The following is a 27,980-nucleotide window of genomic DNA, read 5'->3' on the forward strand; positions in this document are numbered from 1 at the left end:
CAAGCCTTATATGGCAAAGGAGCGAATCTCTTCTACAAGGGCGGAAACGGAGCGCGGTGACAGCTGGGTAAGTTCGGAAGAAAAAAAGAAGGAAAAAAAAGGAAAACCAACCAGACTCTGTTCGCTTCACCAAGTCTATCCCACTTTTGATCCGTTTCAGTAGGTGAGGTCTATTTATTTACATTTGCTTCGATTTGACATTATTTTAGTGTCTGCTGCAAAAACGTGAAGCGGTGCCGCCTCGTCATTCACAAATCATGGCTATAAGCTAACGCACCCGGTTAGCCGGTGATGCTAGGTTAGCATTGTTTTCACACATTTGAATTATATTCTTTATTCCTTTACGCGTGTTACTCGAATATAGGACACATTTGTGGGTTTTTTATACGTAACAATAATAAAACTAAGGAATAACTGTGCTAACACGGCGAGGGCGTGTTAGGCACGAGAACCAGGAAATGCCGAAAGCAGGCGACAGATGCAAAGGAGGAAGTAAACAATCCTACCCTTTAACAAACATTGCATATTAAAGCTCTTATTACAAATATAAATTGCTCTAAAAGGGTTATTCAAGCAATTGTCTTGCCCTATAGACTTGCCGATTTGAAGAATCTGCAAACGCACCAAAAGCCATTTTTTCCAGCAGCACTCCATGTGACCAATAATGAATACAAAACCACTATAAGGTCCGTTTTGCGTCGGTATAATGCAAGTTTTTGTTTTCATGAATGAGGTCGACGCTTTCAACAAACGCCACGTTTTTATATTTTGTCCGAGTGAACGCCGCCCTTAAGACAACGTCGTGATTAAAACGTCATGCATTATAAAGATTTCTTTTGTCCGCAAAGGATACCAAAGACGTCGGATAACTGCCAACAAACATATTATTTGTTAAGGAAGCACATACAAAGTCTGCTAACTACCATCGATTTTTATGTTGATTATTGATTTTGTATATGCGTTTCTAAAGCCAATACAGCAACAAATCGGTAACACCAGGTAGTACTTTCTAACTAATTGACCAACAAAAAATTCAACAATGCTAAAACTATATTTTGATAAAGTTTCCGATTTTGTGCAAGGCATAGGCGCCTTCCAAGGTGAGCTCAGATTTTTCTGATGTGGAATATCCGATTTTCTCATGGTGACCGGAACGCAACTTAATCCGAAGTCTCACTGCTCCTGAACCTCTCACAGGCTTTCTACCTTCTACATGGTGGTTCTCTTTGACACCCATCTACTCTCGCAGATGTACGTAGGTTTTATAAATTCGACAGGGTTTAAGTCAATTATTCAAGTCCCTTATGCGTGTTTATATGGACTACAAAAAACCATTGAATATCTGATGTTTTTAAATTCAACTTTGGCCTTAGCCTTGTGTTTCTGTGATCAAGCAGACAAAATAATAAATGTTGGTTGGTCAAGTTTATCTGTATATCCTTTTAATTACAAGGCCCATCAAAGTGTTCGAGAATTGTGCTGCCAAAGAAATTTATACCACAAGCTAGATTAATTTTGGTCAATCTAGATATTTCCAACTACACTCGGTCTGCTCTGATGTTGTGTAGTACCTCACTTCTAAGTTTTTGCTGTTGCCATGTTATGATGGAATTGTCTTTGTCATTGATTACAGTACTATGCACATTAATCGTGAGATTAGACATGGCAATCCCGGATAATCCTGCAATAAAAGACTTAAATGGTTGATTAATAATATTGAGATTGATGGGTAATAGTTACAAGCCAGTACACTAGCCAAATTGTATGTTCAATGACATTAGCAACAACATTGTGCAAACAAAAGATTAAAGAAATGTAAACTTTTCTATTCATAGGCAGAGTATATGCGTTACTTTTTACATTTTAGTTGACTTTGTGTTATCGCATTTGTTACTGCTAATGAGCGTTTTAGTTGTTGTATGCATCTAGAACAGTTTGAAATTTGTTTGTTGGATTTACTTTTCTGCTTGAACACATAGCAAGAAATTGTCAAAAACAATTCTTAAATGCTGGCTAGTTGTGATGGAAATGTATAAAGGCATACATCTGTGTTAGTAGTGTTTCCAAGTTTAAATCTGGAAATGTAAATGTTTACATTTTATTTTGTACAATTTTTGTTCTGGAAGATGTATCATTTGTGATCATAGAACCGGATTTTCAGTGGCTTTTTGTTCGAGTTTAGATTCAGATTACTTGTAACCAAATGTATTTACTGAAGCCAGAAAGCTCAAATAGCAAGACAATATTAGTATTTCCCCTGTACACGAGGAATACATTACTTACTGTTTCTTTAAAATTATACAGACTATCAAAATATCATGTCATATAAACTCCAAAACGTTTGAATGCTATTTAGAAGAGGTTAATCAGTTGTAAGTCTGACCTAAATATTTAGTACTACATGTCCACATTTAAACCAGATTTGCCACAAAAAGGCTATTTAACTTTTTGCTATTTCAAATGTGAGAACAAAATGAAAACTCATACTCTTTATCCTCTGCAAAGAGCTGCTCTATCAGACTGAAGAGTGATCAGTTGTCTATCGTTTCCCCTTCAGGTGGTGTGCACACCATAAGGACCAGCACAATGTCTATAGAGAGTCGGACGTCACGCATCCCCCTGCGCACTGCGCCAAATGTAAAGAACGCCATTTTGTCAGGATAGGAAAATTTGGAATGTAATTTTTGTTTTCACACTTTGGAGGTGGTAGTGTAGCAACATACAGAAAGTGACCATCATTTTCTTGAACACAACCGGCAACAGCTGTCCCTCATTTATTGACCAAAGAAACTAGGCCAAGATGATTGGATTATTATAATATATTCAAAAGGATGAGAAAGAATTATTGAAATCAAGTTTTTTTTTCCCTTTAGGACTCAAGTAGCATCTTTTCATTGCTGATAAGTTTTAGGAAATTAAGCAGCTGACACATTTTGGGTGGTGCCATAAGACCTAGCAACCTTGTCGACTTTGCTGCTAGCAACCTGAAAAAAAAACAGATTCCTTTCTATGATTCAGACACTGAGTACATATATATCCATTTTTACTTCCTCATTGTCCTTTATATAAAGCCTTGGCAACAAACAAATGCTCGTGGGGTTTAGTCATGTGACGTCCGGAGTTCTATTGAATTGTGGCTGAAGTTGTCCACAGTTCTGCATTCTATTTTTTTTTGTCTGCTTTTGAACAAACTGTATTTTTAAAATAAATGACATGGTAGAATATGTAAATGATTGAAAGCAGGCATTATGAAAGTAAATGCACTCAATGTCAATGCAAGAAAATTAGGTCACAAGTATTGGCGGCGACTGTCCTTTCGTTAATCTAATTATATCTCCGAGGTTGGCTCAGAAATTAATATGCCTGCCACGCCCTCTCAGTGCAAAAGGGGCAAAGGTGAAGTGTAGGGAAAATGGAGCTTAGTCATTGATTGCTCCTTTAAGCAGTTTTTTTAATCTCTCACAATCTTCTTTGAAATGTAAAGACAATGACTATTATACACGACGACGAATGAGTCAAGTGTGACGCCAACTTTTGGCAAACAAAATATTTTGCAACATACTTCCTCAAGTCCTAACCTGCCTTGCTTCGGTTTTCTTAAGCAGTCATCCATTCTGCAGGCTAGTCTTACCGTAGAAATGATGCAGGTTCCTCAATTGCCTCTGTGGGCTCTTTTAAACAAAAAAATAATTCAAATATCCACAGGCTTTTGGCTAGGTGTTAAGCAAATTGGCGTCCACTCTTTCTGATTGGATGATGCTTATCCGTGTATGATCGCATTTAATCCCACAGGTATGGCAGAGCTGGCGAGTCTGGTACAGCGGCTTGAGTTGGCCGTGGGACGGCTAGAGGCCATGTCCAGCCCTGCCGGCACCAGCGAGGGATCCTCTGATGGAGGTAATTTGGCCAATGATAGAGGTAGAATAGAATCAACGGACTTTGTCATTGAGAAAAACATACTTTACAATTTTTATAATGAGATTTGACCTGGCACTCCTAGATAAACATGCCACAATAACTTAATATTTACAGAGTAATGGATAGGGAGAACAGATCTTTAAACCAAAATTTACCTAAACAACTTTACTGTTAAAATTATCATGATAGTCTACAATGTATTCTACATTTACAAAGATTACAAATTTCTTATCAAAGTATCTTCAATCGTTTTTGTTGTTGTTTTTTTAAGGAACAGAAACTGTCAGGGAAGTATTGTAGGGAAATAATTTTTATGTTTTTATTGTAATCTACCGTAGTTAATTAAACCTGTTACGCTGTAATCCCTCGTTTATCGTGGTTCATTTAAACAGACCCCATTTTTAACTTGCCTTCAGCACAATAGTCGACCAGGAATAAAGGATCGTGACTGCATGCATGCTGTTAATTTTAGGTGGAAAGAATAGGGAGAAAAAAAATCTCAGTGCATGACACAAATTTGCTCTCTCGAACCCCACTCTTAGCAATTGTTGACTGCGGCCTAAAAAGTGCAGTTCATTCAAGGTGGGCCATAGCAGCTCTGCAAGCCCCTGCTCGTGCCAACAGTAGACTGGGGATAAGGGATCACTGCCAGAATGCTTTATTTTTGGCGGGCCAGAGCGGCACACCTCCCTACTTAAGTTCCCTCTTCAGGTCTATGCTTTCTGCAATATAGGATTGTGGATAATTGATCACGGCCGCATAAGTGTTGTTCCTTGATGGGTAGAAAAAGAGTAAAAAAGAAAAAGCAAAAATGGCCTCTGCCAGCCCCTACTCACAGCACAGTGATTAGAGATAATGGATCCCGGAATATTTTTAACCATGCGACGCGCTAAGGTAGCAAAAGGTGAAGTTGCTACTCAGTATATCCATTCTTGTTTTTATTTGGTACGCTCAGAAAAATGGTTCTTATTTTCCTGTAAATTAAAAAAAAAAGTTAACACTTAAAAAAAGCAATTTCATTTGTAAATTTGATTTCCTGCCAATGTAAAAATATTTAAAATTGGAAAAAAATTTTTTTTTTTTTAGGTTTTTCTTCTTTTTTTTTTTCTTTTTCCTCCTGTCTTTCCCTTTTTCTGTCTGAGAAATGGGAAGGAATATAAAGAAAATGGTAAACTCAAACATCATCTCAAAACAAAATCAAGTTACCTGCACCCCCATTTCATCAGATATTTATAAACTGCAATCTTGATTTAAGATATTCTGTTGACCACTGAAACAATGCACATGTTTGCCGCAAATTTAATATTTTTCTTTTTCACCAATTTGATAAAACTGATCAACTTCCCGCAGGATGCTTTTTAGGCTGAGAGGGGTCCATACTTTATGTTATTGATTGAAAATACAAATTAGTGCGATGAAATTGATTCATTTTATTATTGCAGCTACTTCAGCCTCCATCGACGCCTTTGATGAGATCATCAGCGGTTCTGTGGCTCAATATTACAAGCAGAGCCAGCAGATAGGGGGCGATGTCCTGAACCATGTACGGGATTTTTTTTTTATAGTTGCTATCATCCAAACTTAAGTATTGTAGTTACTCCATCAATGTTTTAACTTTACAGGCGGAAATGATGAAGCAGGCCTTCGCTACTCAAAGACAGGTCATCGTGGCAGCCTCCAGTTCCCAGAAGCCCTCTGATGTATGCCTCACCATACATTTAACGGTTTTAGTGAGATTGGCGACTCATTTTTACACTGTTTTTCCGTTTGCAAAGGCCGTTTTGAGCACCCTGATGCGACCGATATCGGCCGACGTGGAGCAGGTGCAGGCACTGCGCGAGAAAAAACGCACTTCGCCGTATTTCAACCACCTCTCTGCCGTCAGCGAGAGCGTGCCAGCCCTCGGATGGGTCGCTGTGGTAAGTTTTAATATCGAAGTACCGTATTTTCACGACTATAAGGCGCACCCCCCAAAAATAGTTTTTGGTCCTATACAGGGAGTGCAGAATTATTAGGCAAATGAGTATTTTGACCACATCATCCTCTTTATGCATGTTGTCTTACTCCAAGCTGTATAGGCTCGAAAGCCTACTACCAATTAAGCATATCAGGTGATGTGCATCTCTGTAATGAGAAGGGGTGTGGTCTAATGACATCAACACCCTATATCAGGTGTGCATAATTATTAGGCCACTTCCTTTCCTTTGGCAAAATGGGTCAGAAGAGGGACTTGACAGGCTCTGAAAAGTCAAAAATAGTGAGATATCTTGCAGAGGGATGCAGCACTCTTAAAATTGCCAAGCTTCTGAAGCGTGATCATCGAACAATCAAGCGTTACATTCAAAATAGTCAACAGGGTCGCAAGAAGCGTGTAGAAAAACCCAGGCGCTAAATAACTGCCCGTGAACTGAGAAAAGTCAAGCGTACAGCTGCCAAGATGCCACTTGCCACCAGTTTTGCCATATTTCAGAGCTGCAACATCACTGGAGTGCCCAAAAGCACAAGTTGTGCAATACTCAGAGACATGGCCAAGGTAAGAAAGGCTGAAAAACGACCACCACTGAACAAGACACACAAGCTGAAACGTCAAGACTGGGCCAAGAAAAATCTCAAGACGGATTTTTCTAAGGTTTTATGAACTGATGAAATGAGAGTGAGTCTTGATGGGCCAGATGGATGGGCCCGTGGCTGGATCGGTAAAGGGCAGAGAGCTCCAGTCCGCCTCAGACGCCAGCAAGGTGGAGGTGGGGTACTGGTATGGGCTGGTATCATCAAAGATGAGCTTGTGGGGCCTTTTCGGGTTGAGGATGGACTCAAGCTCAACTCCCAGTCCTACTGCCAGTTTCTGGAAGACACCTTCTTCAAGCAGTGGTACAGGAAGAAGTCCGCATCCTTCAAGAAAAACATGATTTTCATGCAGGACAACGCTCCATCACACGCATCCAAGTACTCCACAGCGTGGCTGGCAAGAAAGGGTCTGAAAGAAGAAAAACTAATGATATGGCCTCCTTGTTCACCTGATCTGAACCCCATAGAGAACCTGTGGTCCCTCATCAAATGTGAGATTTACAAGGAGGGAAAACAGTACACCTCTCTGAACAGTGTCTGGGAGGCTGTGGTTGCTGCTGCACGCAATGTTGATCGTGAACAGATCAAAGCACTGACAGAATCCATGGATGGCAGGCTTTTGAGTGTCCTTGCAAAGAAAGGTGGCTATATTGGTCACTGATTTGTTTTTGTTTTGTTTTTGAATGTCAGAAATGTATATTTGTGAATGTTGAGCTGTTATATTGGTTTCCCTGATGAAAATAAATAATTGAAATGGGTATACATTTGTTTTTTGTTAAGTTGCCTAATAATTATGCACAGTAATAGTCACCTGCACACACAGATATCCTCCTAAAATAGCTAAAACTAAAAAAGCCCCACTCCAACTTCCAAAATATTTAGCTTTGATATTAATGAGACTTTTGGGTTCATTAAGAACATGGTTGTTGTTCAATAATAAAATTAATCCTCAAAAATACAACTTGCCTAATAATTCTGCACTCCCTGTATTTTCCATACATAAGGCGCACCGAATTATAAGGCGCTACAATGGGAACGCCGACAAAACAGTCAGATAGTTCAGTCAAACTTATTACCCCCTTAACATTTCCAAAGCTTTCAAAGAAGCAAATGCGTCTCTCAGACATGTACGGACACAGTGTCTGTACGATGTCACCAATCACTCAAATGCATCGTCCCACATATCATTCGGAAGGGTAAAGTCTTGGGATTCAAGAAATGCCAACTATTTCTTAGTTTCTATTTTATTTTTCGCTGTCAACTTTGTGGACAGCAAAATAAGAATTTTATTGTGCAGGGAAACGTGGTTCTTTACTGTGCATATGACGATAAACACTTTGAATTGAATTTAGTTAAAAAATAAACTCATCACAGAATCATCAAGATCAGTCTAAAACAGGATACCGGGAAAATATAAAGCCGCATAGCTCACCAAAGTTCTCTTGCAGCCATCACGTTCAATAATGATACGCAACCATGGTCCTCTTACAACCGTGAGTGTAGTAAATCCAACCGTGTAAAATATTTACAAATACAGACTAGTAAAAAAACGTTTTCTCTATGCCGTAGTACAACCCAACGTGTGATTCACATTCATCTTTTTCAGCCAATTGCAGGCTTTGTTTAGCCCCGCTTTAGCTTATGTGAGCCTGTAAATGATGAAAAGGATCAGCCTCCTTTACCTCCGAATAACTTTAGCCAATAATGACTGAATCAAATGATGATTGACACATTGGTTAGGTAATGAAACGCCGGTGTATATGTATCCCAACATACACCGCGGACTACTTCGCCTCCGGGGGAAAATCTAGTCGGCGGCTGCATGCCTTAGTTGCAAGACTTTGCGACTGTATTATAAGCCGCATGGTCATCTTTTGAAAAAAATAAAGGCTTTTAGGTGCGCCTTATAGTCGTCAAAATACGGTATGTCATTGCTTATATTTGGTCATGATGGTATGATTTATTCATTTATAACCAAATTATTTTTGTCTTTTATAACATATTGCATATAACACTAGGCAACTTTTTTATTATTTGTTTTGTAGCCTTATGTGGCCTTGAGCGTTGGTACTCACTATTATCGGTTTGGACAGACTTACTGTACAATACTTTCCCTTTTGTTTAGTGAGAAATGTGGTCTTCTTAGTGTCGTTTAGGATCCATCACTGATCTTCTGTTGGTATAAGAGCTTAGTATGTTCTTTAGTCCTACAGTCTTGTAATTTGCTAAAGCCATTGTCTTAGCTCATTCCTGCCCAGAATATTCTGTGAATGAAACCGTCGAAGGAACTGCTCATCATTTTCCAGCCTTGGCTCTTCTACATACGAGCTACTAAATTCGACAAATGAGATGTCTTTTGGGCTAAAATATTGCCCGACATAAGATCATTTTCTCTCTCTAAGTTAGGAGAATTTTTAGTCATTGCCACTCATCTGTACTATCACTTCATCTCTGTAAGCATGTGTTATGAATGTCTTGTGCTCCCCCGTCCCTCTACAGCCACACATAGATTTGTTAGCAACTGCCAACTTACTCCATAGTAAGAGCTCATCATTAACTCACATTTGATTCTGTTAATATCTATTTATCTTATTACTATATTTTTATGTTCACCCACTATATGAATGTTTTTAGTGATCATGAAGCTGTGTTTGCAGCTATTTGGAATTATTTTGGATGATTTGGGGAGTTCGGGAACGAATTCATCGATTTTCAGTAATTTCTTATGGGGAAAATTTGTTCAAGATACGAGGAATTGCCGATACAACCTCAATCGGTAAACGAATTATTCTGGTTCATAGAGGGGCTACGATATTTTGTCATTGCTATCCAGAATCAAACAAACATGTGGAAGACGAAAAAGCCGATTGACAACTTTTGTAACTAGCTTTGGTGTCTCAGGATGACAGGTTTCTGTGTTTTAGGCCCCCAAGCCAGGCCCGTATGTGAAAGAGATGCAGGACGCAGCCATGTTCTACACCAACCGTGTCCTCAAGGAGTACAAGGAAAAGTATGACCCTTTTTGTTTTGTTATAACGCCTCATTTGGATTAACTGGGTGACTTAACTTGTTAGGGACAAAAATCACGTGGAATGGGTGCGGTCCTACTTGGCAATCTGGACTGAGTTGCAAAATTACATCAAGCAATACCACACAACCGGCCTTTCCTGGAGCAAGACTGTAAGTCAACACAACAGTTTGTTGCTCTAGCTGCTTTCTAAATATTGTTTTCGTGTCAAGGGACCGGTAGCTTCAGCCAGTTCCTCGGCAGCCCCGCCGAGTAGGCCCGGCGGAAGCGCTCCGCCTCCGCCTCCCCCTCCCGGACCGCCTCCTCCTCCTGCCCTGGACATGGGCGGCTCTTCTGGACACGGAGATAGCGACGCGCAGAATCGGACCGCCTTGTTCGATTCCATCAACAAGGGGGCCGACATCACCAGAGGTAAGCAGAATATTCAAAGGGGGAGCTGAGATATGTAAAACCAAAAACTAGCTGGTATGAAATCGGTGTTTTAGGAGAAATGATTTGGGCCATTTTATAGACTTGTTTTTTCTTCTTTAGGAATTTTGCTTGCTATCACATCCGCTTTTTTCTCTTCCCCCTCATTGATTTTTTTTTTTTTTCCATGTATCAATTTGTAAGGTTCTAACAATTTTTGCAATAAAGATGATGCAAATTTGGTAATTTTATTTGTATATTGTGTCTTGCAAAGTTGCTATTTTTGATGCTGTGTTTCTGTAGATATTACATATTTTTTCTTCAAATGTTTTTTCCTTGTTCCCCCTCAAACTAGTTAAATATTTTTTTTTCATTTATCTAATTTGCAAAGTTTTCAAAAGTTTGGCTCTTGAGTTTTTTTGTATTTTTCTTGCAAACTTTTTATTTTTTTAAAGTCTAATCCCATAGAGATTGATCCCCCCTTCGAACTAGTTTTTATTTCTCCCTCAAACTTTCTTTTTACATGCATCCATTTGAGAAAATTTAAGATGTTGCTCATTTAGGAATCTCTTGTAAAGTTGCCTCCTGTAGATTTTACATCCTTTTCCTTTTAAACTTGTGTTTTTTTTAATAATAAAACTTGTGTTTTTTTTTAATCTTGCGTTAAGGATTTCCTCCTTCCCGAACTTTTGACGCCTCCCGCGATTCTTGACATTTTTTACTTTAACCTGTGAGTTTTTCTCTTGCAAATTTGCCTCATTATAATTTTTTTTTTCTCGTAACATTGTTTTTATTCACACAAATTTGGCACTTACTGACTTTTGTACTTGTTTGAACAATTATTTTCTTTCTAATTTTGTAATTACGCCATTTTCCACATTCATCTAATATTGTTTTTGGAATATTATCCCTACCGCTAACATATTTTATTGAACCCCCACAGATGCTTTATTTACGGCATAGAAAGAAAACAATGGTAAAAACAAACAAGACAAAAATTATTTAAGTCCCAATTGTGTATGAGAAAAAATTCACCAGGAAAAAGGACATTTATTATAATGTGGCAGATTTGTATAAAAAGTCTGGGTAATACAGTACTGTATACAGTTTGAATTGAAAGAAATATTCTTTTAACTAGGCCCCTCTTAAATAAGTTTGTCAAAATTTGGTAAGTTTATCTCCTGTTCTTTGCTCAACTTATTCTGCAAGCATGGCTGACGAGAAAAATTAAACTGAAAATGATGCACTCCATTCTTAATTTTTCCTATTAGTCTGTTATTGGTTTGATTTCTGCTAAATAATCAAACTCTGTTTCTACGCCCCAAGTGCTACTGGTAATCTGTAAACTTAAATTGTCTTTTAAACTAAAGAATTTATTGATCACATGTGCTCGCACATCTTTTTCATCCTTATGTCCTCCTTTCTCTTTTTTTCAGGCCTCAGACATGTCAAGGATGACGAAAAGACCCACAAGAACCCCGAACTCAGAGCTAAAAGTACTACGGTGCGCACCGGACCCAAACCTTTCTCCAGCCCCTCCCCTCGACCGACCACATCAACCGCCCCGGCACGCAAGGATCCCCCTGTTTTCGAACTGGACGGCAAGAAGTGGAAAGTGGTACGTACTGCCTGTCGCTACAAAACCTCCTTTTTGCGGTTTTGATTGTGCGCTCTCTGCAGGAAAACCAAGAAGGCGCCCATGAACTTGCCATCAATGAGACCGAGCTCAAACAAGTCGTTTACGCTTACAAGTGTAACAACAGCACCCTGCAGGTTAAAGGCAAACTCAACTCCATCACTATCGGTAAGAACCTGCCACCATTTTGGTTGTAGTTCTCATCCAGTCATCGTTATGCTGCATATATTTCCAACAGACAACTGTAAGAAAATGGGCTTGGTGTTCCAAGATGTGGTCGGCATGGTGGACATTATCAACTGCAGGGATGTCAAAGTCCAGGTGTGTGCAAGGAGAAACTTTTTGAAACATTTCACGGGATCACATTTTAAAATGGGAGTGTGTGGTCCAATTTAGGTGTTGGGTCGCGTTCCCATTATCTCCATCAACAAGACAGACGGTTGCCACGTGTACCTGAGCCAAAACTCCCTGGACTGCGAGATCATCAGCGCCAAAAGCTCGGAGATGAACATCCTGGTGCCCGGAAAGGACGGCGAGTTTGTGAGTCTCCTCTTGTCGAATTCGGATGAAAATATTTGTGATTACGACTTTGAAATCACAGCATTTTAATATATTGTAAACCCCTCTTGTTGCGGTTAATGAGGACCAAAACGGCCCTGCTCACAGCAATAATTGCCCTAGGATAATGGATCGCGGCAGCACGGGTGCTGTTCATTTTAGGTGGAAAGAACTGGGGGGATGCATGACAAATTTGCTATTACGGCTTTTGCACATAACAATTGTAGGGATTTTTCTAGTTTTAATTTTGAAAATAGTTAGGATTGAAACAAATTATTCGTTACTGCAATCGGTAAACAAATTTGCCTCTAGGTGTTGCTTGTGCTCCACCATAAATCTTTTTTTTATTTCTCTGAAGGATGCAAGAATTTCCTACACTAAAAGAAATGTTAAATTACGTTATTACATGAGCTCTTTGATCAAGCACCCGCATTGCGGGGCTGTAGAAAAAAGGTCAAACTATCGATCAGTTCCTCTTTTTATGTGGACCAGGGACACTTGACCAGACCATGCTTCTATGGGCGTGGTCTTAGATATCTGACAGTATCGGGTCATTGAAGTTGCTAAACTTGTGAGAAAGACAAAGAAGTGAAAAATTTGCGTAATGTTCTGTAGTTGAGAATGCCCCTACTATTAACATAATTACGTTCGGTGAGAACATTATTTTATCAATACATAGCCTTGGATGTATTAATTAATTAATTAACTTCATGTTATCAGATTTCCTTATGGTACATCGTGAATTGGTATGTTCTGGAACTGTCCAAAAGGGGACGCCGTCGTTCCATCGATTCCAAAGTTGAGTTACTTGGAATTCAATTTTCTGCTGGGCTTATTAGCTCTACAAAATAGATTGCTGGGGATAATCAATCACAGCGACAATTGCACGATTCCGCACCCAGACAAATGAGCTTTGCTGGCCGTTGCTGACAGGATTAGTCGATCAGGGATAATGGATAGTGGCCGCACAAGTGCTGATGCCAGGGCAAAGAGCCACACACGGCAAATTTACTCCATTGGCCCCTGATCTCAGCAATAGTCAACTGGAGATAATGGATTGTAGCTACAACTATATTTCATTTTAGGAGAGCCAGAACGACACGCCTCCTGACAAGTGACTTCAGGCCCTGCTTGCAGCAGTAAGGGACAGGGGATAATGGATTGCGGCCGCACAAGTGCAAAACATTTTAAGCGGGAAAAAAATGGCAAAACAAATATCGGATAATTAATCGCTGCTGCTTGAATTCTGTTTAATTTCAGCTGGCCGTGTGAGACTGGGTACCCCACAGCTGTGTGTTCAAATTTTGGGGGCATCTGGTTGTTAGTTTAACGAGAATATGCAGTTTCCTGGTTCTTATTTCTAGTATTGCAAGCATTTAAGATAAAAATAACGGGTGGAATGTCGTTTAGTCCTGCATCAGTGTAAATATCATGCGAATTTCACATCCCGAAAATCTACTGCAAATATTATGGATGTTATGTTAAACAGCAGTCCTCATGACTTTTTGTGATCCTCCCCAGTCGGAATTCCCACTCCCAGAGCAGTTCAAGACGATCTGGGACGGCTCCAAGTTCGTCACCACGGAAATGGACATCACGGCCTAGAAGACGCCTTCATCCCCGCCTCCTCGAGCCCACCTGACTGATCCCTTCTCACCAGCTAACATTTTCGTACATCTTCCCCTTGTTTTTCTCCCCACAGCCAGTCGCGGCTTCAGATGTTCCTTCCCCACAGCCAAGGAGGACTGCGTTCGCTTTCCTCCAGCCAATCAACAGGGAGCACTTTGCCAATCGCCTCTGTGTATTATTGATGCAGATGATGCTATCTAAGTGTGGAAATCTCTTTAGCCACAATAATTATGTCTTCATGGCTATAAAGGCTTTCTATCCTCCCCCTTAAAGTTAATGCGTGGTAGGTTTCCGTTATGCACTTCCTAACAAAATGTTTCCACGGCACCGAAAATATCGGTTGTGTGTATTTGATCTTCAGCACAATTAGAATTCATCTAAGTGATCTTTCATAAAAGAAGTAGTTCTAGGATGCACATTCCCAATTTTTTCAAACATTCCATTGTGAGGGTAAAGAAAAGATCCAGTGAAGCTGGCTGTCACCATTCCCAAATCCATACTGTTCAGAAGCTGTGGATTGTCTTTTATGTCATCTTTACTTTGACCCATTCTGTTCGGGAGGTTGTCGGTTTCACAATTTTCTTGCTCATGAGTACTGGAGACATCATTAAAATGTTGCAATAACCCCTCTTGGTTTTTTATTGGCAGACAAATGCATGGATATGAACATTTACAGCAAATGCAATTGAAAACATGAACGTTGCAAGCGATAAAATCAAGAAAATCTTAAAACAAGACAAATTAACTGTAGTAATGATTTGAACCCAGCATGTGACAGATTAGTGCAAATATTGTTACATTCCTATAGTATTTGACCTATTTCAAGTAAGGCAGCAGGTTAGCGTTAAACCATTCTCTAGTAAACTGAAGGTGATCCCCATCCGTCGCAAGAAAAACCAGCTTTCCTGCCTTGTCCATGGCAGCCAGGCCCAAACGATCCTACGTCCAAATCACAAACACGAGTCACCACTCTTGATTTTTTTTCTGCATGTTAATACAATACGACATGGTGTCCCCACCATATTATTTTACCCTACGGTGTGGCTGTTTTCTTGCCTCTTTTAAAGCATTTTCCCACTACACAATAGAAAAAAAGCTTTTCTGCTATTGGTTTGTGTAATGGCATTGTGAAGATGCTGAATTACCTCCCATAATGCCGTTGTCTCTTATTCTGCTCCATAAATAATTTACAAGTGGGTGATTCAATACTGTATTTTTTGTAACGCATGGGTCCAAGGATAGTAGAGATCCTAAAGGGAGAAGCAATAACATTTACATGGAAGGCACATGAATTGCTACCCGTGAAAAGTTGCATGATGGTAACCAATCGCCAATCATGATTTTTCAAAATAAAGCAATTGAAGTTACCAACTCTTCTAAGGGCACAGCAATCTAGCCTCCACCCGCTATTCCACTTGATTTACTCGAGTCACACTAAAGGTAAAAGTCCTTTTTTTTACAAGTATATCTGTTATTGTATGAAAGTATATAACATATAAACAGTTTATAGTATTTGGTTATTTTAATGTTTTTATCTGGGCTACAGGCGGTTTGGAATTCATTGGCTAATTATTATTGGTTTATCTCCCCCTCTATACAATTATTTCACTTTACAGTCCCCACCTGAGAAGGAATTAATGTATCCTGGGGTCTTTTTTTTTTTAATAAAATCTCACCTCTTTGTAAAGAACACTTTCTTGCAGGGTTTCTGTTTCTTTAGCCTGGCCCGTTTTCAGGAAGCCGAACCACTGTAATGAGAACTGACGTTTCACAACCTCAAACCCAAAATGTAATTTTTTTTTTTTCTTTACCTCGGTGTCGACGGGATCCACCACCGTATCCTGCAAGAACTTGACCATGACAAATTTCTCCAGCAGCTGAAGGTTTTTCTTGTACGTCTCGTTTAAAACCTGAAAGGGAAACCAGACAAAACGAGTCGAATATTTCACATCGAGTATAAAAACGAAAGACGACTGACCCGCTCCTGGTTGATATCAGCCAGGAAGAGACTGTGCTTTTTGTACAGGTCGTCATTTAAAGGGTCGTGCCAGTATTGGGCCTGCACCAAACTGGAAGAAATAAAATAAATAAAGCGTCTCAACACAAAGAAAAAAGGAGATAAGACTTTACTTTTTTTGAACAATGTCGCTGTAAGCTTCAGTGTTGAGAGCTTTTCGGATCATATCACAAATGTGGGACGCTTCTCCTGGACACCTCGGCAGCCCGTATACACCTAAGAATAAAATTGTCATAACAAAATAGTGTACGTTGTTAACAACGAGATCAGATGTGGCACTCCAGGATCAACATGTAATAATATACTTCACTGTGTGGTCGCAATCCAATATACCCAGCCGATTATTGCTAAGAGCAAGGGCCGAAAGAAAATTTGTGTCACGCGTTGCGACACATTCCGCCTAAAACTAACTGCACCCGTTAAGCCACCATTATTTATCCCCATTCGCCTATTGCTGCGAGCGAGACCAGAACACTTTTTTTAGGCCTAGCGCCTCTTTTTTGCCATTCCGTCCAAAAAGTGAACGGTACTGGTGCAGCCTTAATCCATTACTGTTGATAACATATTGCGAGCAGGAACCAGCAGGAGCGCACATTTGTCAGGCATGGCAGCTCTTTTTTGGGCATTCTGACCACCAGAATTGAACTGCACTCATGCGGCCATGATCAATTATCCTCCTTCCCATGTTGTTGCTGTTCTGGCCCACCTAAAATTAAATGTGCAGTAATGGCCATGATCCATTATCCTTAGTACACTATTGCTGAGAGCGGGGACCGAGAGAAACCATTTGTCTCATGCGTAGCGCCTCTTTTTTGCTATTCTGTCCAACAAAGAGTGAACCGCATTTGTGCGGCTGCAATCAATTATCCCCATTACATATTGTTGCAAGTGGAGACCAGCAGAGCGCACTTTGCATTAAGTTTTTTGGGCCTTTTTTTGGCGGTCGCGATCCCATTCTGCTGCCATTTGGGCCCACCTAATTTAAATGCACAGTTATGGCCCTGATCCATTATCCCTTGTACACTATTACTGAAAGCAGAGGCCGAGAAAGGAAATTTGTATCATGCATGGCAACTCTTTGTCTCTACTTTCCACCTTAAAAGAACAGCATTGGGCACCAATCCATTATCTCGGTTGACTTAGGCTAAGAGTGGGGGCCGGCAGAACGCATATTAAAAACGGGGGGGTCTACTTCATGGATTTTTGCATCTCATGGGGGGGGGGGGGGGGGGTGGGGGGGGGGGTTCTGGTACCCATGAACAGCAATAAACGAAGGATTACAGTATAAAGATAGGCAATAATCACAAGGTAGATTTTTCAGACTGGCCCAAGTTATATGTGCATCAGAAAATATTGCAAAGAAAAACTGTTTAAAAACATAGGTGGAAAAATATTTCCAAAATAAATCGAGAAATAAAATATGAATACACATTTTCCTATATCTGTGTATAGATATACATGTTTTTCACAGTATTTTGCGCTTGTTTAAGGTGGTGATGGACCTTGAGACGAAACTGTCCCTGAGCCTGTCGGACTTGTTTTAAGGATCCTGTAAAATCTGCCAGAGGGCAGCAGGTCAGAAAAGTGGTTGCCGGGGTAAGAGGACTTCATTACAATGTTGTCGGCAATGTTGTCTAAGCTGGGCAGAGAGCAGCTGATGATTTTCTGGGGTGTGTTGATGACTGTAAGGTTATCCTGTCCACCGTGATGCCGTATGAATGATCAAATACGTTGAAATCTAGTTTTTGTCCAAGGTCTCTGAGTTCCTGGTGACTATAAGCATGATTATTCATGCACGTATCCAAATGAGAAAGGTAAGATATGAAAAAAAAAAAACTAGCCGCTGCACCCATCCACCAAAGAACGACACATATATGTTTTCTCCTGAAATAATAAATGTCTTTTCCTACCTTGGTGCTGGCCCCCGACAGAGATAAGCGTCTTCATTGGGGGCGAGGGACATCTCTGTGCCACAGCTCTCCTACAACAACAGGAAAATGTTTCGTCATGTTATGTAAAAACTGTGGGGTTGCGTGGATTGAGGTGTGAAAATAACATACAAAAACTGTGCCCCCTGTGAGAAGCCCATCGCGTTATATCCGCCCTTTAACTGGGGATCCCCAGCCAGCTGGTTGCACACTTGAGACACCTGCTCGTTCACATCCAAGAAGAATCCATTTTTGGTGTCCTGCCCATGTAAAAACAAGTACTAGTAATTATCAAATTGAGCTCGAACTTAAGAGAAACGGATAAAAAGCACCTCTAAGATATTATTCCCAATCATCAATGAAAGAACATAAATTCCTGGAATCTCCTTCTGGATCATTTTCTTGATGGCCCCTAGACTGAGGGGATTGCAGCAACTGTCACCTGGAAATGAAAGAATACCAATACAATATCGATATCATAGGACTGCAATACAGTGTAAAAGAATGCAACACTCACCCATGCCATGCCACATAACTAGAGGTACTGTTCCATTAATGAAGTCTTGAGCAGGCCTGCCTGAAGTCAAAACCAACGGAGCCACCAGGAGAAACCACAGCATAACTGCTGTCATTTTAAAAGAACCTGAAATGCATGAATTCGTTTTTATTGCTAAGGACATTATACGATACTTATTTTTATGACAATAACCTATTATGAAAGGTAAAACGATTAAAAGATTACCCACTAGAGGGAAACAGCTAGCTGTGATTCATAATACATTCTTTACCGACTGTAATCAGGGCAATATTCCCGCAGTGTACTCTACAGTAAATATCATGTTTCAGACATCGGTTTTGAATTGTATGTGATAAGATTTGGTCATCACATATTGACATTTTATCAGTGGTTTCCAAATGTAAACATTGTGGTCGGTTTGATCGTTGGCGGTTTGCACAGGTCGCAAAACATGCACAGCATCCTTATCTCCCGGTGGATTTTACTCCATCGTGAACAGCAACATATTCACGCTCAAAACCAATTAATTATAAGTAGAATAAAACGATAAATCACCCTTTAAAGACGTAACGCGGTACTCACTGTTGTTGATTTCCGGGATTCGTGATCACGTGACAGCGGGTAGTCAGGCCAACCAATCGGAGGAAAAAGGAGGGACACTTTGCAAGAAGTCCAAGACGCGACTGGATTTGTATACTTCATTTTAATTAGACCAATCACGGGGGAAATGACACTTTAATTTGTGTATTTATTTTCCTTAACAAAAAAACAAGCAGTTATTTTGCTTAATGTGAGGTTTGAACTTTTTTAATAGTGGGCGTGCTAAGCTAGTTTGCCATGCTAGCTCGCGTAGCACATTCCTGGTCGGATTTTTTAGTCAGCTGAACGTAAATTCGGGAGATTAAAAGTTGTTTTTGCAGACAGCAAAAATGTCGATTCGGTTCGAGGAACCCAATTTATCAGGCGATTACGATATCGTAGGCTCGTTTCCCAAAACGTTCGCCTACGGGCTGGAGGAAGCAGACGTGGAGGAGAGCTCCGTGTCAGCTGACAAGCCGAGGATACTGCTGATGGGGCGGAGGCGAAGCGGAAAGTCCTCCATTCAAAAGGTAAACGAAAAAAGGATTTATCCTTGAATAAAGTGTTTATTTATACGACTCTTTTATTGTTCAAAACACAATGTCCAATTTACATCGGTATTTTGACATGGGCAATAAAAAAGACGCGCATGCGCACAAACGGAAGCACATCGCTTATTGGCCCTATTATCTATATAAAATGCACAAGAATTTATTTTTATCTAGAAAATGGTTCACTACCGAGTTTATGGTATAATAACAATTTAGTGAATTTCTGAAACATTTTTTATGTTTGCCATATCCCCTGTTTTTAGGGATGAGCGAATACCAAAGCCAGGTATCGATATGGGTGCCGATACTCGAATTTATATTCCAAACAGCAGCCCATTCATATTTTCAGGAACCTCAACCTGTAATAGAGGTAAATCTCTGTTCAATAAATGAAATATTAAGGAAGATATTATATGGGGATTTCAAGATATTTCTATGAAGTCGAGATCATTTTTTATTTGATTGTTTATTTCATCCGTCAAATGAAAAAAATATGAGATTTTGTGATGAGGGTATATGTATTCCTGGTATCTGTATCAGTGACGAATTAAGATTGAGCATTGTGTTGGTCTTGATTTTTATTAGATTTTTGCTTTTGAACATTCCTAATTTATATATCATACCTGTAATGCGAAGGATAGTAAAATGCTTAGTAGTCATCGATACAAGTACTACATGCCGATACAACTACAAAGCAAAACTCAAAAAAGAGAGATATTTGTCAAGTAATACCTTTAATTCCCAGCATAATATTTTAGAAACGACAATGTACCATTCCTTTAACCTCAGGTTTCTGATTGTTAAATAGAAGGCAGCAAATACATCATTTCTAGTATTGGTACAAGTATTGCTACCCACTGATCCACAATTACATATATATATATATATATATATATATATATATATATTAAAATGACATTGACTACACAAGGTTAGTTTTCATATTAAGTGTTATATGAGTCATATTACCATATTTTCTGGACTATAAAACATACCAGATTATATGGCGCACCATCACAACAGCCGTTTGTGTGATAATTTCAAATTAAATGTGCAATTAAGCCACATAAAATAATGGTTACATCAGACAAAAAATCGTGAAACAGTAACTAACGTTATAAAATGTTGTTTCACCATTAAAATAGAATTAATCCGTAAACGGTTACAGCATCTAGTAGTATTCCCTGTTAATTGTGTATTTCTAATATTATTTACTATATTTTATCATTGATATAAGGCCCACCAGTTTATAAGGCGCATTTTGGGATTTCTGGCAAATTTGTGGTTTTTAGGTGCACTTTACGGTATATTCTCTAATAGATATTTCTGAATAAGTTTTATGTGTTTATCTGTGTAAATGGTAAAAATATTATTTCATGATATCAAAGCTTAAAGAGACAGTGTTAATTTAGCGCTTTCTTGCAGTAAATAAAACTTTGTTGATTTAAAAAAACAGCATTGATTTAAATAATACAAGAACTACCATACAAACATTTCTTTTTAAAAATCCTCTTAGATCTTAGCATTTATTGTACATAACATGTGTATCAGCTAACAGGAGCTGAGATAATTGTCCGCTATGTTTGCTGGATAAAGGTAACAATATTTTTTATAAAGGCTCGGGGAAAAATGAGAAGGAAAATGTTGCGTTTTGATCACTTTGAGTCTCCGTAGTTTGTTTTTTCTCTTGTATTTCTTAGCATTCATTTCATTTGATCAGGGGATGATGTAATTGTAACCTGTGCAGTCCTCTGAGACATTTTGTGATTAAGGGTGTCACAAATAAATGTGACTTGATTTGCACTGTACCATGCAGAGACATAGTGGGCGGCAGTAGCTCAGGAGGTAGAGCGCTCATCTTGGGATCAAGGGATCCCAGTTCGAATCCCGGCTCGTCCGTGTTACATGTCGAAGTGTCCTTGGGTAAGACACTGAACCCCTAATACCCCCAATAAGCAGGTTAGCGCCTTACATGGCTGCACGGCCGCTATTGGGAAATGTGGAGCACATTGTAAAGCGCTTTGGGAAGTCATTGACTTGAAAAGCGCTATATAAATGCAGATCATTTCATTTCATTCAAACACTCTCCATTTAAGCAATGGAATAACACATAATGTCTGATCAGCAACCGTAAGTTCACCAATTCCCATCCTGGTGCAAACCTTTTTTTTGGTAATAGATTAATGTGGTGTAAAATAAAACATTTGATTTAAGTGTGGCAACATTTTCTCAGGTGGTTTTCCATAAAATGTCTCCCAACGAGACTCTGTTCCTGGAGAGCACCAACAAAATCTACAAAGACGACATCTCCAGCAGTTCCTTCGTCAACTTCCAAATCTGGGACTTTCCCGGCCAGGTGGACTTCTGTGACCCGACCTTCGACAGCGAGATGATCTTCAACGGAACCGGAGCCTTGATCTTTGTTATCGACGCTCAGGTAGTCCTTTTCGTTTTCATCTCGAGTGACCAGGGTCAAATGAGGAACTTTGTTTTTTTTATTTGGTCCTCCAGGACGATTACATGGACGCTTTGGAAAAGCTGCAAATGACGGTGTCGAGAGCCTACAAGGTCAACCCTGATATCAACTTTGAGGTATTCATCCATAAAGTGGATGGCCTTTCTGACGACCACAAAATAGAAACGCAAAGAGATATTCATCAGAGGGCTACTGACGACCTAGCAGATGCTAGCTTGGAGAAAGTTCATCTCAGGTATGTCACGTAAAATATAGTAGACCCCCGGGACATGACATTAATCCGTTCTGAGGTGGGGATTGCAAAGTAAAATTGCCGTATAGCAAGGGATTGAAATTTCTGGTAATCAGCTAATGCGTTCCAAACCCCTGGTACCCCAGAGTAAAATATTAAAATAACAAAATCGTATTTTGTAAGCTTTACATATGTGAAAATACATGTTCATATGAATACATATTATAACTAAATAAATATCTAACTAAAGTAAGACATTTTACCTACTTTTGGTGTTATATGACTTGAGCTGGTCAAGTGGAGCAGCGGGTGGATGTAGGGGGAGACTGCGACGGCGGATTAAAAAGGAAACGGATTTTGAAACTTGCCCTTGCTTCATTTGCTTGCTTATTTTTAATAATAGTTCCGATCGTTGATTGCTTAAAGCCATACTTTTTAGCAAGTGTAGCAAACAGTGTGCCATTTTTGGATTTCTTGATAATCTCAAGCTTTGTTTGCATGGTTCACATGATTTTGCTTTTACTTTAGGATCACTGTAAGTGTTGGGACCCATAGCAAGTAAAAACAGTACAAAAAACTAATCGCCATATTTTTGTTTTTCCAAAACAAATGCAAATTTCTCTACCTACAAAAAATGCACGATTAAATGATAGTTAATGTATTTTTGCTTATTTTATATATCGTTAATGAATTAAGTAATTTTTACCACTAGGAGGCACTAAACAATACACACGGTCCCTTTAATGATAGTCCCGATCACCTATTGGTTACGGCCATGCCACACAGATTGGGTAGCAATTTGTGCACTTTCTTCGTATTTTTTGATAATGGCAAGCTTCGTTTCCATGTAATAATTTGTTTGCTTCTCCTTTTAGCATTACTGCTAGCCTTGAACACATAGAAAATAAAGTAGGAGGAAAGAAAGAAATGGAGAGAGGGAGGGAGAAGAAAAGAAAGAAAGCAAGAAAGACAAAAAGAAAAGCATAGTGGTAGGTAGCTTAGCCAATAGCATTTCCGTATTTTCACAATGTCATGACGCAAACTAATGGGAGACAGGCATTTTCCTTGACGTTGACCAATAGCAGGCAGGCATCCCAGAGACATAATTCTACATACTCACAATCACTGCGAATCCTTTGGACACGCAAAATAATTTGTTGTTGATGTCGGAAAATAGAGAAATGTCATAAAGAGGGGCTGAAAAGCATCTCACTCCACATTCTAAAGTAAAAAATACTGTAAGATGGGGATTGCTGTATCCCACGGGTCGAATTCAAGTCCCTCCTGGATAAGGGTCTGAATCAAAAATCAATTCTCTGGTCTTCTCAGTTTCTACTTGACCAGCATCTACGACCACTCCATATTCGAGGCCTTCAGCAAAGTGGTCCAGAAGCTCATCCCTCAATTGCCGACTTTGGAGAACCTCCTAAATATTTTCATATCGGTAAACAGACGTTTTTTTTTTTCATTTTACTTCCGGTTCTCTTTTTATGTAAAAAAAAAAAAGCTGACGGCATATCCTCTCTGAACCCGTGATTCACATGTTGGCAGCATTCCGGGATCGAGAAGGCCTTCCTGTTCGACGTGGTCAGCAAGATTTACGTGGCCACCGACAGTTCTCCAGTGGACATGCAGTCCTACGAGCTCTGCTGCGACATGATCGACGTGGTCATCGACGTCTCGTGCATTTACGGGTCAGATGCGGCGCATTGATCGATTAGCGTAAACTCTGGACTACAGAGTGCACGAGATTAAAAGCTGCATGTGCACATTTTAGGAAGAAACTCAACAGCCATTGAAATGAACTCATTCACCTATATTTTTTGCACTAAAAACGAAATCGGCAGGAAAATGTCTAGTAGAGAAAAGTAAAACATTTTGCTGCGATTAAGACACACAGACTGTACCGCAGCTGTCAATTTTACTCAACCACATTGACATATATGCAGGAGTGCGGCAAAAATCAATACTGGGGACCAATTAACAGGTTTATTTTTTTAATCGTTTCAAAAACTGAGACGTCATATTCGGCAGTGATCAGTCCGATAACTGTCAGCCCGCTTATTATCGTGTACCTCTCCTTAGTTACTGACTACTGTCATAGTAAAATGATTTTTTTATGTAGCAGTTACTCTCCTCTAGTCATTAGTGCAAGGGATGGGAGAACTTAAGATCACTCGCAAGGCAGAGCATGAGTATAAGCAGTTGTTAACATACAGGTTTCATGAATTTTAGTCAGAATTATAATCTCATTTTGAGAATGTTTTTGTCGCACTCTCCTGCGTATATGTCAATGCCAATTCAATTAATATTGACTGCTGTGCTACTTGATTGAAAGTGACCGCTGCGAAACAGTCCCCATACAAGTGTTTTATTCGCGGCACAACGTGTTACTTTTCTGTACTCGACATTTCCCTTCTGCTTCTGCCAAGATTGGGATCTTATTCCATAGGGACAGTGGGAATCTTGTTTATCTGTTCATGCGCATCCCCAAGTAGATGTAAAGGCATTTGGATACCAAAGGGAGTCAAAGTTACTCACTCTGTTACCCACGCTTCTTTGCATTTCTTAATTTTGACATTCAGAACACTTGGCAGAAATCCCATTGCGTAATCACCTGCCGCATGTCCTTCCAATAAAACAGTCGGATTCCCCTGGGACCCTTGGAAAAAAAACCCTAAAAGGATAGGCCGCATTGTACTGTAAATCGCATTGTTTAAAATGTAGAAAAAAGTAGCAGCCTGTAGTCTGGAATTTACAGTATTTGACTCCCTCCGTCAGTTTTTAATGTGATTTATTGCGGGCAGGCTGCTGGACGATGGCAGCGGCTGCGCCTACGATAAGGAGTCTTTGGCCATCATCAAACTGAACAACACCACCGTGCTTTATTTGAAAGAGGTCACAAAGTTCCTTGCGCTCGTTTGCATCCTCAGGGAGGAGAGTTTTGAGAGGAAAGGTGAGGAACTTATGCGGGAAACACTTGAAGTAGAAGAAAGTCATGTATGAAATCATTGTGATCAATCTGTTTGTATATTGATTATAGGTTAGGTTATTTTTTTTACTGGTTTCATTTACGTTTTAAATTAATGAAGTGGTATTATAAATAGAAAAAAATAAACAGTAAAATAGTCATGTTTTCAAATACATTTGTCTTGATTCACTACTGATAATTTTGTAAATTTTAAGATTTTCAGCTGTCAATAATAAAGAAAAACAATCCTTTAAATGAGAAAAAGGAATAAGCTACTTAAGTTAATTTTCCCTATATTAAGATTTTCTTTTTTTTGACTTTTAAGATTTCATATAGGATTTTTTAGAAATCTAAAATAAATAAAATGTGTTTTTAAATTACCTTAACTATCTCCCTTATCAAACGACTTGATTCAGGATTACCGCACTATAAGGCGCACCGGGTTATAGGGCGCACCCCGAAAAAATAGTTTTTGGTCCTATATTTGACATACATAAGACGCACCGGATTATAAGGCGCTACAATGGGAACGTCGACAAAACAGTCAGATAGTTCAGTCAAACTTATTACCCCCTTAACATTCCCAAAGCTTGCAAAGACGCAAATACGTGTCGAGAACACGTGCGGATGCGGTGTCCGTACGATGTCACTCAAATGCATCGTTCCATCATTCGGAAGGTTAAAGTCTTGGGATTCAAGAAATGCCAAACATTCCTTAGTTTCTATTTTCGCTCGCAACTTTACTGTGCATATGACAATAAACACTTGGAATTGAGTTTAATTTAAAAATAGACACTCCATTCCATCCATTATCTGCACCGCTTATCACAGAAACATCGATTTCAGTCTGAAACAAGAGACAGGGAAAATATATAGCCGAAGTAGCTCACCGAAGTCGTTGTGTTCAATAGTAATGTGCAGCCATGGTCCTCTTATATCCGTTAGTTTAGTAAATCCAGGAGAATAAAATATTTACAAATACAGAATAGTAAAAAAATGCTTTCTGTATGCCGTCAACCATGTGCTATACGCATTCCTCTTTTTCGGCCAATTGCAGGCTTTGTTTTGCCGCTTCAGCCAATGCCAGCCTGTAAATGATAAAAAGGATCCGCCCCTTGACCTCCGAATAACTTTAGCCAATAGTGATCGATTCAAATGATGATTGACACATTGGTTAGCCAATGAAACGCCGGTAAATAAATCCCAGCATACACCGCGGACTACTTGGCGTTCGGGGGAAAATCTAGTCGGCGGCTGCAAGTTAGTTGGAAGACTTTGCGATTTAATATTGATCCATAAATAAGGCGCACTGTATTATAAGGCGCATGGTCAGCTTTTGAAAAAAATTAAGACTTTTAGGTGCGCCCTATATTGCGGAAAATACGGTATTTTTTTGAGAAAATAGTAGTTAAAAATATAAAAAAAATAAGAAATTAAATCTTAAAATTGGGTATGATAAAAATGACTTTCCCTAGTATTATTTTATGGGGGATAATGATATCAAATAATAATGTTAGGTAAGAAAAAGAATCCTTTAATTAAAAAAACCAAAATGATCTGCCATCCCCGCGACTCTAATGAGGATAAGCGGTACGGCTGATGAGATGAGATGAGATGATCTGCCATATTATAATGTACTTTAAAAAAGATTATTTAATAAAAGATAACAAGAACGTTATTTGCAGTGGGTGGGAGAGTACCAATACCAGACATTGATATTGGTGCAGATAACATAGTTTTAGCTATCGGCACTTATAAATGCCAGGTGAAGGGGAATGTTTAAGAAACTATATCAACGACTATAGAAGAGTTGGGTATTACTCTCAAAAACTGGTATTGAGCACTCAACTCTTTAGTATTCACCAATACCAATAAAAGGTGTCTATCGTTAGTACTGATGGTTTAAATGTATTCAAAAACTAACCTATACATTTCAAAGTTTCAAAATAAGATGACGTTGATTGATATTCTGTCTAGAAAACAATATATAATGAATTTAAAAAATTACTACAATAAAAGTACTACAACATTCGCCTAACACGCGAAAGGTTCCCGGTTCGAGACCGGGTGGAAACATGCTGGCCTGGAGGGGGATGGGCGCCACCAGGCTGTACTTGCCCAAGACACACCACAGGAAATGGTGCCCCTACGATCCTGGTGATTAAGGGATCCAACCAACCTACTACAACTGCTTACAGTTCCGATACCGGTGTTGAAATCTGTTTCAAGTATCAAAACCTAAAATACGAATTGGTTTCGGTATTCAATCTGTACATGTCATGTATAGGAGGAGCTCAGGAGTCCTCGCAATTATTACAAACAGGTTTATCTCACAAGAATCTCGTAAATGTATTTCTCATCCAATTCGTAATGTTTTCTCTACAGGTCTTATCGAGTACAATTTCCACTGTTTCCGAAAAGCCATCTACGAGGTGTTCGAAGTGGCCGCCTCCAACCAAAGCCTTGTCCCCAAATCGAGCGGCAGCCTCAAATACGCTGCATTAAACGGCAACGGCCTCTAAACATAGCAGCCATAATTTCAGCAGTTTTGTCCGAAATCCGGGCAATGCACCCATGGAAGCTTGTCTTCCATTTTCTGCATCATCCTTTTAACGGATGCACGCTCAGCCAGTTTCGGGGGAACTCTTTGACTTTAACGGGGGCTCGCACACCCTGTGTTTACCCATGCGCTGTTCCCTAATCTTTTAAGGGCTTTTGATTTTTTTAAATCACAGCAAATGAATTCCAAAGAGCATGATGATTTTATTTTTTACAGCACTTATCTTCTTTTAATAAATTTATATTTTCATGACTGATGTTTATCTGCTCATTTCATCAATTTGTAAAAATTCTTGAGTAAAGTTTTCTTTCATTATATACAGTACCATAAAAATACAGTTTGGTCATAAATTACACAATTTGGCTCAGGAGTGGACTGAGACAGTCTATAGGTTATTTGAAACA

General features: G+C 39.3%; 3 protein-coding genes across 8 annotated transcripts in view; 2 read left to right on the top strand and 1 right to left on the bottom strand.

The window, feature by feature from the left end:
- cap1 (CAP, adenylate cyclase-associated protein 1 (yeast)) lies at positions 1 to 14,369 on the top strand. 4 transcript variants are annotated; one of them, XM_088328890.1, is made up of 15 exons: positions 860 to 999; positions 1,083 to 1,251; positions 2,558 to 2,637; positions 3,793 to 3,897; positions 5,361 to 5,461; positions 5,541 to 5,618; positions 5,694 to 5,837; positions 9,411 to 9,496; positions 9,561 to 9,666; positions 9,727 to 9,925; positions 11,359 to 11,540; positions 11,603 to 11,726; positions 11,797 to 11,879; positions 11,955 to 12,098; positions 13,638 to 14,369. In XM_088328890.1, exons 2-15 carry the CDS (start codon positions 1,214 to 1,216, stop codon positions 13,719 to 13,721), a joined length of 1,554 nt encoding a protein of 517 aa, XP_088185016.1. In that variant the 5' UTR covers positions 860 to 999; positions 1,083 to 1,213; the 3' UTR covers positions 13,722 to 14,369. The 4 variants fall into 4 exon arrangements, with proteins under 4 accessions (XP_088185019.1, XP_088185016.1, XP_088185018.1 ...); XM_088328891.1 differs by lacking the exon at positions 860 to 999 and having other exon boundaries at positions 1,085 to 1,100; positions 1,198 to 1,251; XM_088328892.1 differs by lacking the exon at positions 2,558 to 2,637 and having other exon boundaries at positions 879 to 1,100; positions 1,198 to 1,251.
- The window catches only part of ppt1 (palmitoyl-protein thioesterase 1 (ceroid-lipofuscinosis, neuronal 1, infantile)), a 45,831-nt gene continuing 32,203 nt past the window's right edge, over positions 14,353 to 27,980 (bottom strand). The window contains exons 1-10 of one of the 3 annotated variants that reach the window (XM_088328895.1): positions 18,790 to 19,250; positions 18,208 to 18,333; positions 18,023 to 18,132; positions 17,823 to 17,950; positions 17,673 to 17,743; positions 15,876 to 15,978; positions 15,724 to 15,814; positions 15,557 to 15,655; positions 15,422 to 15,493; positions 14,353 to 14,684 (exon numbers count right to left, since the gene is read on the bottom strand). In XM_088328895.1, coding sequence (XP_088185021.1) covers positions 14,562 to 14,684; positions 15,422 to 15,493; positions 15,557 to 15,655; positions 15,724 to 15,814; positions 15,876 to 15,978; positions 17,673 to 17,743; positions 17,823 to 17,950; positions 18,023 to 18,132; positions 18,208 to 18,322 — 912 coding nt within the window. In that variant the 5' untranslated portion in view covers positions 18,323 to 18,333; positions 18,790 to 19,250 and the 3' untranslated portion in view covers positions 14,353 to 14,561. Of the gene's footprint in view, positions 14,685 to 15,421; positions 15,494 to 15,556; positions 15,656 to 15,723; positions 15,815 to 15,875; positions 15,979 to 17,672; positions 17,744 to 17,822; positions 17,951 to 18,022; positions 18,133 to 18,207; positions 18,334 to 18,762; positions 19,251 to 27,980 lie in introns of those variants that run through there. The other 2 variants (XM_088328896.1, XM_088328897.1) reach the window with 2 other exon arrangements.
- LOC148371035 (ras-related GTP-binding protein C-like) lies at positions 18,831 to 27,828 on the top strand. Its single transcript, XM_088328894.1, has 7 exons — positions 18,831 to 19,316; positions 21,571 to 21,774; positions 21,849 to 22,048; positions 23,375 to 23,489; positions 23,597 to 23,739; positions 24,853 to 25,001; positions 27,402 to 27,828. Exons 1-7 carry the CDS (start codon positions 19,137 to 19,139, stop codon positions 27,536 to 27,538), a joined length of 1,128 nt encoding a protein of 375 aa, XP_088185020.1. The 5' UTR covers positions 18,831 to 19,136; the 3' UTR covers positions 27,539 to 27,828.

The sequence above is a fragment of the Urocampus carinirostris genome, chromosome 2 (genome assembly GCF_059441175.1).
Source record: "Urocampus carinirostris isolate Australia breed hairy pipefish chromosome 2, RoL_Ucar_1.0, whole genome shotgun sequence".
Classification (NCBI taxonomy): domain Eukaryota; kingdom Metazoa; phylum Chordata; class Actinopteri; order Syngnathiformes; family Syngnathidae; genus Urocampus; species Urocampus carinirostris.